The sequence below is a fragment of the Aphis gossypii genome, chromosome X (assembly GCF_020184175.1).
Source record: "Aphis gossypii isolate Hap1 chromosome X, ASM2018417v2, whole genome shotgun sequence".
Classification (NCBI taxonomy): Eukaryota; Metazoa; Arthropoda; class Insecta; order Hemiptera; family Aphididae; genus Aphis; species Aphis gossypii.
Window position 1 is genome coordinate 11,598,625 of NC_065533.1, and position 12,815 is coordinate 11,611,439.

The 12,815-nt window shown below is 25.3% G+C and overlaps 1 protein-coding gene across 6 annotated transcripts in view; it reads left to right on the forward strand.

The window, feature by feature from the left end:
* Positions 1-8,564, forward strand: part of LOC114130197 (one cut domain family member 2-like) — a 31,443-nt gene extending 22,879 nt beyond the window's left edge. For 3 of the 6 annotated variants that reach the window (XM_027995116.2, XM_027995124.2, XM_027995141.2), the window contains 3 exons: positions 2,100-2,123; positions 3,776-3,894; positions 4,430-8,564. In XM_027995116.2, the coding sequence (XP_027850917.1) occupies positions 2,100-2,123; positions 3,776-3,894; positions 4,430-4,657 (371 nt within the window). In that variant the 3' untranslated portion in view covers positions 4,658-8,564. The remainder of the gene's footprint in view (positions 1-2,099; positions 2,124-3,775; positions 3,895-4,429) is intronic. The other 3 variants (XM_027995132.2, XM_027995149.2, XM_050205664.1) reach the window with 1 other exon arrangement.
* Positions 8,565-12,815: the final 4,251 nt, after the last annotated feature.

Here is a 12,815-nt window from a genome sequence, read left to right on the forward strand (position 1 = left end):
ATTATATTATTTACATAAGTATACACTAGTGTCTCAGATCTTAAAATGTTTTAATCATTTTTTTTTTTTTTTTTTACATTATAATATACGTTTCAATGTTTTGACTCTTGTTTAGCGACTAATGTAGGGACCTATTTTTCAAGAAAAAATACAATTAAAAGCAGAATTAATTCATTCAAATATGTAAAATAGTTTCTAAAAATAATAAAATCACGAATTATAAGCACGGAAAGACATTTTTAAAAAGCGAGGGTTGTGTTTCGGCGTTTGATCTTATTCAAATATTTTTTTTTTTTTAATTCGTTAATCACGTTTACTTTTGATTCCACAACTGCAAAAGTAACAACATCGAATAAATTGTGTATTGAAAGAAGAACAAATAAAATGTTTGGAAAAAATATTTATTTATTTATTTTTAACATATAATGAATCAAAATCTATTCACCAATATTATATACCCAAAATAATATGAAAATTATACTTGATTTTTTTCTTACCCTCTATACTCGTATTAATAATTCATATTCATTCGAGAACTATTAGATACTAATTTTTAAAAAGGTACCATCTGATATTGATTTACCTACATCCTAAATTTGTTTTATTTGTTGTACTAAAAAAACCAATTATTTGCTTTTCATGAAATATAAATAGGTACCACTTATAAAAAAATTATTTTTTTCTTTACGAACGCACCATTATACATGTATTTTGATGTTCCAATGATTACAGTTATTTATATTTACTGAATACTTATTATCTATTTATTAACCTTCTGACATAATTTGTTTAATTCTTCGTACTTTAATCCCAATAATATAGTATATTATCTTATTATTAACCTTTTTAATCTGAGATTTATTCATGTATCAAAATAATAATCCGTAATCAAAACTGAAATAAAATCATGTTTAATTTTCAAATAAAAATGAATAACATTTCGTAAGTTAAAATCATAATTTAAAACCTGAAATTTATTATTTTAACTGGAAATTCAAACTATAATTCACATTTTCGAACTCACGATAATACCATAAAAATAAGTATCAAGTGTGCTATATTATGTTCATTTAATCGTCATTAATTTAGATAGCTGGTTATAGTTAAAAATAGATCAATAACTTTGTTCTAACATTATATAAATAGAGTAGGTACAAAAATAACGATTATCTGTATTCAAGACTTTTCATTTTAAATATTTTTAATAAACACATTTTTTACAGAGTAAAATTATGAATTTTCTAACAGTATTTTTAGTCTTCAAAGTTTGTTTATTTTTTCGCGAGAATCATAAATATTAGGAAAACAATATTTATTTTACCCTGTTCAAAATAAAAAAAAACATGTCATTATAATAGAATATTAAATGCGAAAAAAATATAAACAAAGCGACCACGTGCGTCAAAAATTAATTTCCTTATTAATATAATGTTCGTGGATGTAAATGTCTACCTATTCTTCACACATTTTAAAAGTGTTTCACTAAAAACCACTAATAATTTTCTCTGTAACTCTATTATGTCAAAACCAATAGTTTATTCCAAAGTTAAACGATAAAGTCTATATTCTATAATATTGTCTAACGCAAAGTTATTTTTATTGATATCCGCATAATACAATAAAATGAATGTCAATTGTCATCTATCTCGAAGAACGTTAATGCTTACTTATATGAATTGAAAGGATGTTTTTTGTGCCATTACAAATTTCAATAACCATCATAATTAAATCACTCGGTATCCCTGTATATTATATTTATTGTAATCATTTCCTAGTATATTTGGATTCAATCAAAATGTTTAGTCGTGTTTATCGGGATTATCCCTATTCTGGTTTACCATGATTTCAAAAATAACCCTAATTTAAATTACATTATCTGCGTAGGTAGTTAATTTATACCTACATAAACCTACATTGTAATGAAACAATAAGCTCGTATGAACATACATATTATAATTGTTCTCGTTTATTGACTCGATATTGTACAATGAAAATCAAATTTTGATATAGTTAAAATAAATAGTTTGATAAAAATAATTATATATTTGTTTTATCACTAAAAATACATACATATAACTTTTTTGTTTTTTTTTTCACAGTAGCTCAAATTCCACAGCAAAATCGTAAGTCATCATTTAAAATAACCAGTAAAATTATAGATATAAAAATATTTATAAAGAAATCATGTGCCTACTACAACTATAGAGTCTATAAATACAATGAAAATGTTTTACAAAACTTGTCGGTATTAAAGCAGGTGTATTTAAACTTAAATCCATGATGAACCATTTCCATAAAAAGGTTTCTAAGTGGAAGAGCTCAGTTTACTTAATACAATTTGAGATTTTTGTTAAAACGTGTGCATTTCTCGTGAACATTATTTTTTTTATTTTTTATTTTTTTAACTATCTCAAATATCACCTAAGTATTAAGGAATTTAAACAACGACCTTTCTTGTTTAACCCCTGTTTCAGTTTTTAATCCACAAGCTTTAATTAAAACAGTTGAGTTAAGCTTTAATAAAAAAAATATAAAAATAATTATAATATAACACTATGATAAATAAGATTTTTTTATTACAATATTTTACTAAAAATGTCAGTATTTTTTATTGTTGGTTTAGTCATACTTATCTTTAATATAACATTTTTGAGAGTAATTTTTTTATTTTTATTAATGCTTTACAAATTTAATATTTTTAAGAATAATAATTATCGAATATATACCATGGAATAATCATTAGCTTAATATATTTTTCTGAATTAAATATTTTGATATTTTGTTGCCCAAAATAGCCAATTTATAAAAAACCAAATGTATAGATAAATATAATTATATATATATATATTATATATATATATATACATTATACAGGATACATGTATTTATATTTTTATTTACATATTATAAAACTTAATAGGTAATAATATTATCCAGGGCATCTCATAGGCGTTTATTGATATTTTAATTTTTAAGTGAGTTATAGTTACGTAAAATATTTAAGCTTTAAAATGCTCGTAACTCACTCAAAAATTAAAATATCAATAAATGCTTATAAGATTACTTAGATAATATTCTTATCCTTTAAGTTTTATAATAGATAAAATTACTCTATTACGAAAACTAACAGCATAAAATTGATTCCGCTGAACGAAAAGTGTTATGTTGTATGTATGTATACAAGACGGAGACAACACGTGCAGGCGTGGCATTCTAAATGAGTCACAAAGACATTATCTTAATAAACAATATTATTAATTACTATAAAATACCAAGTTTATTTAAATCTCTAGAGTGCATCAAGTTCTATATACTTTTCACTAATTTGGCTTTCTTGCATTAATTATCCACGGGCCGTATTAATATTATATTAGATGTTTTAATTTTAAAACTTAATTCCCCGAAATGAGAAGCTTATAACTCGTGCTGTTTATTCTTTAGAACTATTTTCATTTTAAAACTTATTTCTACAATTATTCTTTATCAAAACATCAATTTTCTATAAAATTATAAAAGTTTAAAAATTTATTTTTTTTAATAATTCCATTTCACCAGGACTGTGTGTTCGACTATGTTTAATTTTATTTATACTATTGTAAAATTTTAGTAATACTATGGATGTCTTTTAATATAATTCATGAAAAAAATACGTAAAATTATTAATAAACGAATAATTTATCAATGTGTGTTTATCATATGTACATAAGTATTATACACGGTTTAATCTCAGTTGATAGGTTCTAACATTTTTAATTAATGTAATTTTATTTTTTAGCTCCTTGTAAACGAAAAGAAGAATCTCAACCTATTGTTCCTGATCATTCAACTGCACCCAAAAAACCACGTTTGGTCTTTACCGATCTTCAACGACGAACACTGCAAGCTATTTTTAAGGTATACATCACTATAACAATATCAATTAGTTATTTTTTAAACAATATCAAGGAACGTTTAAAATAATACTTAAAAAGTGTACGTCGACTAGGTATCTATTTAAAACATTATGAAATGAATTACGTTATGTAACTCAAATTTTAATAATAAACGAAAATTTTAAATTGCGTCAAAAGTGGTAAAAAAATTGGAAAACATAAACTTAATCATTTAAATTAAATGTTCAAAAAAAAATTTTAAAGATATAAAAATTAAAAAAAAAAAACAAGTGATCACCATTATTGAGTATTTTGTACTTAACATAAACAAATTAAATTGGTTTTTATGTTATTATGTATCTAAATTATACATTACATTTAGTGTATATTAAACTACTAAATAAATAAATCATATTTTCTTTTCAAATAAACAAAAACTGTAATGTAACAAACGGATTATTAAAAAAAAAATGTATACATATAACAAAATTAAAAAGTATTCATAAACCTTAGCCTATACGAATAAAAATTTAAGTTTTTAAATTTTAATTCTATAGGAAACGAAAAGGCCGTCAAAAGAAATGCAAGTGACTATAGCCAGGCAATTGGGCCTGGAACCAACTACGGTCGGCAATTTCTTCATGAATGCCAGAAGACGTTCGATGGATAAGTGGAAGGATGAAGATCCAAAAGTAATGGCGGCATCGAACCACCACCAAGACGACATTGTAGTCAGCATGCAAACAGGGACACATATGGGTAACCACCAGTCTGAAGTGTTGTGACCAATAATAAATTAGGATAAATATAGATATTTATTCCAAAATGTTAGAGTACAATATCGAAATGTGATTTATTTTCTGGTCAGTTATACTATAAAAGTTAATAGGTATATATTTTTTTCTGTTTTTACGTAAAAATATTATCTCGACATATATATTATGGTAAGGCAACATAACATATTTCCCGATAATTTTATCCCTATTGATTTTTAATCAAACCAAACCATAACCGCGTGTATCCGCTCCCCGTCCTATAATTATGATGATTAAAAACAATCAGGAATTGTGTAAAAATCGAAAATCGATTGACTTCTATTTATATTCATTATTTGATTATACCAATAAATATATTTATTTATTTTCGTGAATATCTATACCGATACTACGTTATTATAAAATAGTTCATACCTATGGTTAAATTCGTTTTATATAACTACAGTATAGTATAATTACGCTTTAAATATTATTTTAATACATATTGTATTTCTTTTGTTGAAAACCACTTCACTGATGTTTTACAATATTTACCTAATGATCTCTTCGTGTATGTAGTCATATTGAAGTATATAATATTATTAAGGCCCAACCACAAGCTTAAATGATTGTTCAATCGAATCAATTATCTAGTCAAAAACCGCTCAATTTAAAAAAAAAAATTGAAAAAAAAACATATTTAAGTATAAACAATTCTTTTGAAGTATATATTTTTATCGCAACTTTGTGCTTTCACAAACTTTACCAAAATTTATTCCGTCATAATATTTTGTATACCTAACACAAAAACGACAGTAATAAAAGACATAATAAAATATGGACTTAGTTCATTAAAACAAAATAGTTTATAACGAGCTTAAATATTTTTATCTGAATATTAATATTTTTTCATGAAACTGATTACCAAGTGGAAATTCCTAAAGGAATCGCATTGTTTACGTCCGAGTTTCTAATAGAACTTATATTTTAGTGATACCTTAAGCATTCCATAGTATTATATCTAGTCAAAATAGTTAGTGCAATCGACTTAATGTCAAATTTAATAATTGGTGATTTTTTTTTTATTATTATTCTATTTAATTTTAGTTATTAATTTATTATTTTTTATTTTCGACCCGAGTTTTTTGTTTCGTGGTTTATCGAAGAACAATGAAGTGGCTTAATTAATTTTTATGATGTTTGAAGTCCAAAAAAAATATCAAACAAAATAACAACAATTAAATTTAGAGGAATTCGGTTGCTCAGAGATTGATTTGAAATTTTAACTTAAGATCTCTTATAAAAAAAATCAATTACTAACCCGAATCACATGAAACTATTGTTTTCGTCAACAATTGTTTTTTAATTTGTTTTTCTTCTTCTCAACTTTTAAAACCTATAATAAAATATAATAATCAAAACTGTGTTAAATATTTAAACATTTCATTCATTCATTCATTCAAAATAATATTATCTTTTACCTGCGGTCGATAGTATCCCAATTATGACTAAAGAGTATTTTTTAATAATTAATTGTTTTATTCCCAAAGAAAAATTCAAAACATCATTTAAAATTAAGCTTTTTCTGCACAGATTCTTTGTCTGTTAAATTTTTTATTTTTCACATGTACATTATAAGAACCCATTAGTATGTAGTATAATTTAATGCAAGTTTAGTGCGTATGTGTGGTTGCCTAGCCAGTAAATTATTTTTAATAAAACGAGAATATATTATTATTATATAATTTGTATCATAGATTTTTCTATTATGCATCTAATTTATTTGTAAAAAAAAATAATAAATACACATGCACATTAACACGTTAAAAAATTATTACAATCAAACATGATTAGTTGTAAAATATTGTATATATAATTTATATTTTATAACCTTAAGGTTATATTCTAATATGATTGTATTTTTTGGGCAATTTTCTGTGCGAATATATAAGTATCTATTTAGATTCAAACACATTTTTTTTTTTAATAATTGGCAATTTAATTAACTGTTACTTTATATGTATTTTTAGTTGTTTAGTATTATTATTATTATTATATTATTATTATTATTATTATTATTATTGAACAAATTTATGTGTTACCTACTATAATTTATATACCTAGTCATTTTTTTTTTTAGTTTGTAAACAATTTAAAAGAAAATATTGTATACTAAAATGTATTTTTTAAAAAACCGTTTCTAGTCTTGGAATGCTACCAATGTATTAATACTAAATACTAATCTAGTCATGTAAAAGACATTGTATGTTTTATACTTAATTTCATTTTTAGTGATATTATATATTATATTATGTATTAATAAATTGTTAACAATTTTCACAAACCAAATTTTTGATAGACCAATAGACCATAAATATTATTTAGTTAATAACTATTGAAAATGAAAAAATAATTAACTTAAAATATGTCATCATCGAAATATTTTATTTCATGATTATAAAAAAAATGTGAAAATTTCTTTTTATTATCTAAAGAAATGTCTAAAAAAAAATAATGTATTAGATATTTCTGAAAGTAATTTAACATTTTATCAGTACTTTAATAATAAAGCATTACTGTAAATTCATCGGAAAAATTATTTTTGTTTAATATACTAAATTCAACGTACATAAAAAGAAAAACTCTTTATAAGTAATAGCAAAAAATTTTAGGTACCTACACGTTCAAAATTTCTTTTTTTTACGGTGTATTGTTAATTATACATATATAAATATATATGCATTTGTTTATTTCATATGTAATACCACTATGTTGTGCAAACACATTCAATATAAAATAACATATTATCCAACACGTTTTAGCGTTGTACAAGTATGTCATAACAACAAATCAATAACATAATAATATGTAAAATATTACAATTATTATCCCACGGCGTCTTAGATAGGCTTTTTAGCTACACCGCTGTCGTGAACCCATTTTCAGATATTTTATAATAATATGACGTATGAAGCGTGGGTTTTCTTAACTACATCAAAGTACGTTACAGCTTCACCAGCGTGGTTAAGAATAAATAAGCAACTGAAATTTGTTTTAAGATGATGCAGTGTCTAGTGTGGATAAAGTATTTAAGTTTATAATGAACAACTAGTTTGATTTATTGATTTATTACAATACGCATTGTTTAAAAAAATAATTTATGTGTGAAAAATTGTTGCATCCGAAAACCGCACACGTTTGATTTCTACCTGAAAAGGGTTGATAGACAAAAATCGCACACTTTATCGGTCATTGTATAAATATTCCAAACGTATAGTGGTTAAAACAAACAAACCACACACTATTTTTAGTGCTAACTAACGGATAAGATAACTTAAGATTAAAGGTGTACTGCAATAATCATGAGAACAAGTTTTAAGACTTAAGTCACCACTCGTTATTAATCGATCTTGCACCTCATCAGTGTACACCTATATGATATAGTGGTTAGAACATAAGTGATTTTTTGGTATTTTTATTCAAATATTTTTAATTAGGAATAATGGATTTCAAAATCATCGACAGTAATAAAGAGAGCAACTGTTTTGTACTTAAACATTTTAAGTAGAATAAATTTAGAGTAAATTTTTTTGGTTTGACTAAATTATAAAGTATACATAAATAATAGGTAATAGGTATACATTATAAAGAATGCGATTTTTGTTCATACACCTTTTTGGGGTCGAGATCAAAAGTATATGGTTTTTGGATACAACAATTTTAAAAATTATGTGGTTTTAATAGGTTAAATGAGTGCGGTTTTAACCTACCAAAGGTGTGCGGTTTTGTCCTGTATTTTATCGCAAGTGTGCGGTTTTAGAAGTCAAGTAAATGTATTTTAATGTAATCAGTGGAAGGTAATAAAACATATTTTGTTAAATCAGTTATAATTTAATATTTATGATTGTTTTTTAAATAAATTATGTTTAAAATGTTAATTGATCTACTATAGGGTTAAAGTTTACGGAGATTTAAGAAATTGAATAAGGGAAATAAGTTAAAATTTAAAAAAAAAATGCGAGGCTAAATAATCATTAGTTAACCTTGTTTGATGGACCTAACAATTCCATGGTTCATATTTACATGTATGAACCTACACTTATTTGGTGTAGGATTGGTGAGATCAATAATAATTTTTTTCATCATTTTTAGCTAAAGACATCCTTTCCCTCTTGGACATACATGAACAGTGTTAAAAAACGGTCATTAGACTAATATTGGAACTGATAAATGATAATATTATGATATTATATTACATTATAAATATACAGCAGTGCTATCCGTTCCATGTATAGATATTAAAATATGCATACAATAATATTAAGAATCTCCAAAGCCATTGAACACCTGGTTCATACTATAACCAATACGTTATATAAGTTTTTTTCCATATTATTGTGATGATATTATTACATGGTGAATACAAGAAACGATATTTTTGTTTTTGCTGTTTGTAATCGAAACGTGTGTATTGTTCCTAAAAATATACCGATACTAATTTAAAATTTTTTTTTGATTTACTTGTGACGCTCAATTACAGAAGGTTTGGTTTATTTGTTTTGACCATTTTATTGTTTTACTACAATATTACTTACGAACTTTCGTGACATGCGCCGACTACACTTTCCGCTATAAATCGTACAATAACAATGCTATTTTCACAATATATTTTTAATAAACTTACTATGCCAATTACCGCAAATTCTACAGCTGGCGACAATTGATTCACAGCAGCCTGTCTGTTCCGTCACCGTCTTTCTCGTTTTCTTTTCGACCGTCCGCTAAAAAACACCCGGTTATTATTACTACTTAATATATCATTATATAATTGAATTTTCATAAACATGGAGTAATTATAGAGCGGACAAAAGTCTTTCCAAGCGATGTTCGTGGGGAAAAACGTTTTCCGGGACACCATCGACCACACTAGATCGGTGATCCGTTGTTAATCATATCGTATTATTATGTATACGTATTGTCATCATTATTATTATTTTACTCTTTTTATTATCTGGCAAGTTCGTTCGAATATCATTATATACATTATGTAGGTATCGATTGATTATTACATAATATGCCGGTAACCGTCCATCGGAGCTACTATATACACACGTCTTACATGTAAAAAAAAATGTAGTGTCTGTTTTGTTATTAATAATAACAACACAATGAAACAAAGGTCACGGAACGGTCCTTTTGTTCCTTATAGTCCTCGTTATTTATTTATATTATTGTTGTCTTTATGTTACGTGTTTTCCCTGTCCGAGTCTCATGCCTGTTTGACTTTCTCGGCACTGCATTAATTATTTTTTCAATACCTACGCTTAATTTTTTTCTATTCGTTATTTTTTTTTTTCGTGAGTTTTTCTCTTAGTTTTTGCAATTACCTAAATATTCAAAACCGTGAATTTTTTTAAAATTCACCACACTCCAGTCCTTGGGGACTTGTTCCGTGGTTGGTGACCATGAACTAAAACGGTAAGCGACCATATAACTCGATTTTCGTTTTTTGGTTAATAATCAAATAGTCACATAATATTACACTTAACTAATATCTGCTAAAAAAAAATTATCAAAAAAAATTTCTTTAATTAATTATTAATATTTAAACTATAACTTTATGCATTACAAAAAATATAATAAATTGTTATCCCAGCACAGTACCTACACAGGGAAAACATAATTCAATAGTGAAAGGATTAGTGGTATAATGGTAAAATAGTAGCCTATAGCAAAATTAATTGACTTATGAGAAATTTATAAAAAACTAACTTCATTAAGTATATATTATAGTGTATAAGCTATAATAACACGTTAATTTGATAATCAATTAATTATTTCTACAAAAGTTATGACAAACAAAATATACAACTAATAGAATAACGTCAAATCAGTAATCACAATTCATTTATAAATAAATCGATCGATTTACATAAACCATCATAGAAATAAGTGTAAATAAAATTTTTTATTCTTTTATATTTATTCTTAGATTCTAGACGAAATGATGAATGTATTGATTTTATAATTACGTGTTTTTTTTGTCTGTGTACATCATAACTAGTCGAAATAATGCTTTAAATTCCAACTTCGAAAGTGGTTTCCGATGGCAAAGTGAATATCCTTGGTGCATTATAAAAGTTAAATGTAAACATTATCCAATAGTTTTCAAAAAAATCGAGAAAAACAAAAAAAAAGTGACGGAAAAACGGAAATTTTTTCGCAAAACCAGTTTTCGATCAAATCGATTTTTTATATGGCTGTAACTCAAAAACTAATCACTGTAAATACTTAAAAATTTCACCACATGTTTATATTATAACTATTAATACATGGCTACATTTTCAAAATATTTTGATTTTTTTTTTTTTTTGAGTTATTTATGAACCACTGAAATTTTCGATTTTTCTGAGAATTTTTTTTTAAAGTGTCGATAAATAAATTTTGGATGGCCAGAAAAACTTGAAAATTTAATACAAGTTTTCTTATGAATTTTTCTTACTGTAGTTTACAAAAAATCAAAAATCATTAGTCACAAATTTTTTTAGTTCAAATTTTTACGAAGTACGTCAAAATCACGGAAATTCGCTAGTAATTTTGTAGTTGAAAAATCATAAAATTGTTTGTGTTTATAACTAAGGATTGATAATACAATACTGAGTTTTCCATAAGTTGTCCTTCAAGCAGATATAAAGAAAACTCGACGCATCATTATAGGAAAAATTTTAAGTGCGTTAGAATTTTAAATTTTTACTAAATAGCGTAACAACAACGATTTATCCTCAAACGATTTTAAATATTTGTTATTTTTCAAAAAGTATAAGTCGTAGGTACTTGAAAGTTTCGTCAGTTATTTAAATTGGAATTTTCTTTACATAATTTAATTTTCAAAATATTTTGCTTATTTTAATGCTATTTATAAGTATTTGAAATATTCATTTTTGTTTATTTTTTTTTTTTTTTGTACAAATATCTTTGGCCGAGTCAAAATACTTGATAATTTAATACAAAGAACCTCACAAGTTAATCTTATAGTGATTCAAAAATTATAAGAATTATAAAAGGCACAATTTTTTTTTATTAGCGTCTGAAGATCAAATATTGATAAAAATTCATTAAAATCATGAATATTTGCAAATTATTTTGTAGATATAATTCATAAAAAATTTTGTATAAGTAGCTAAGAGTTGAAAATTTAATACAAGATTTTCCAAAAGTTAAGTATACAATAATTATAAAAGAAATTAAATCTTGATGTATTCAGTCTATTAAAACATAAACCACCATTTTCACCACTCGCTCAAAAATATATCCTAGGCTGACAAATCATCTTCGTTCAGAATCGTTTTTCATATACAATGATACCTCTCATTGAATTCAAATCATCAATTATATCTAATAAATAACTTAACAACATTGTTCTAGTTATACATTATTATAAGATAGTATTTCTTTTTTCATTTAGTCATACTAGTTGCCTAATCTGATTCGTTACATAGTACTATCTGGTTATCGGGCAATAATTTGCCAAATTATATGTTGTCAAATAATAAATAAAATAAATATACATAGTAAAGTAAAATTACATCAAGAGCGGATTTCAATAATATTTTATTGTTGTTGGCTGAATACAACCTCCACGTTTAATATTTATTAGGTGCGTTATACGACGATACGTCACAGTTGTTTATTTTCCAAGAGTATTTCAAACAAAAAATATTTAACTAACATTTTTAATGAGTACTGTCTTAATTTTAATAATAATTGATAGTTAAATATTATAATATTTCATATTATAATTGATTTTTAAATTTTGGGACCAAGTATTTTATTATGACTGGTAAACGTTCAAATTCAAAGCAATCGTCAGTGTCGGCAGAACGACGTGAAAGAACCCCAAAAAGACACAACATCGGTGATATTACTGAAGCTTTGGACGACGTTGATCAGTCAACCAGTAATATCAATGATTTAATAACATTAAGACGTGGTCGTCGATCAAGGAGGCGAAGGTCGAGAAGCCGCAGGAGGCGTGGCCGATCGCGGTCTGGTCGCCGTCGGTCAAGGAGACGTAGTGTCAGCGGTACTGAAGAAGACGAAGACGACGACTACAGCACGGACGCTGAAGAAGACGACGAAGATGACGACTCGTCAATGATAGATGCGTCGTATAGGAAAAGGTCAAGAA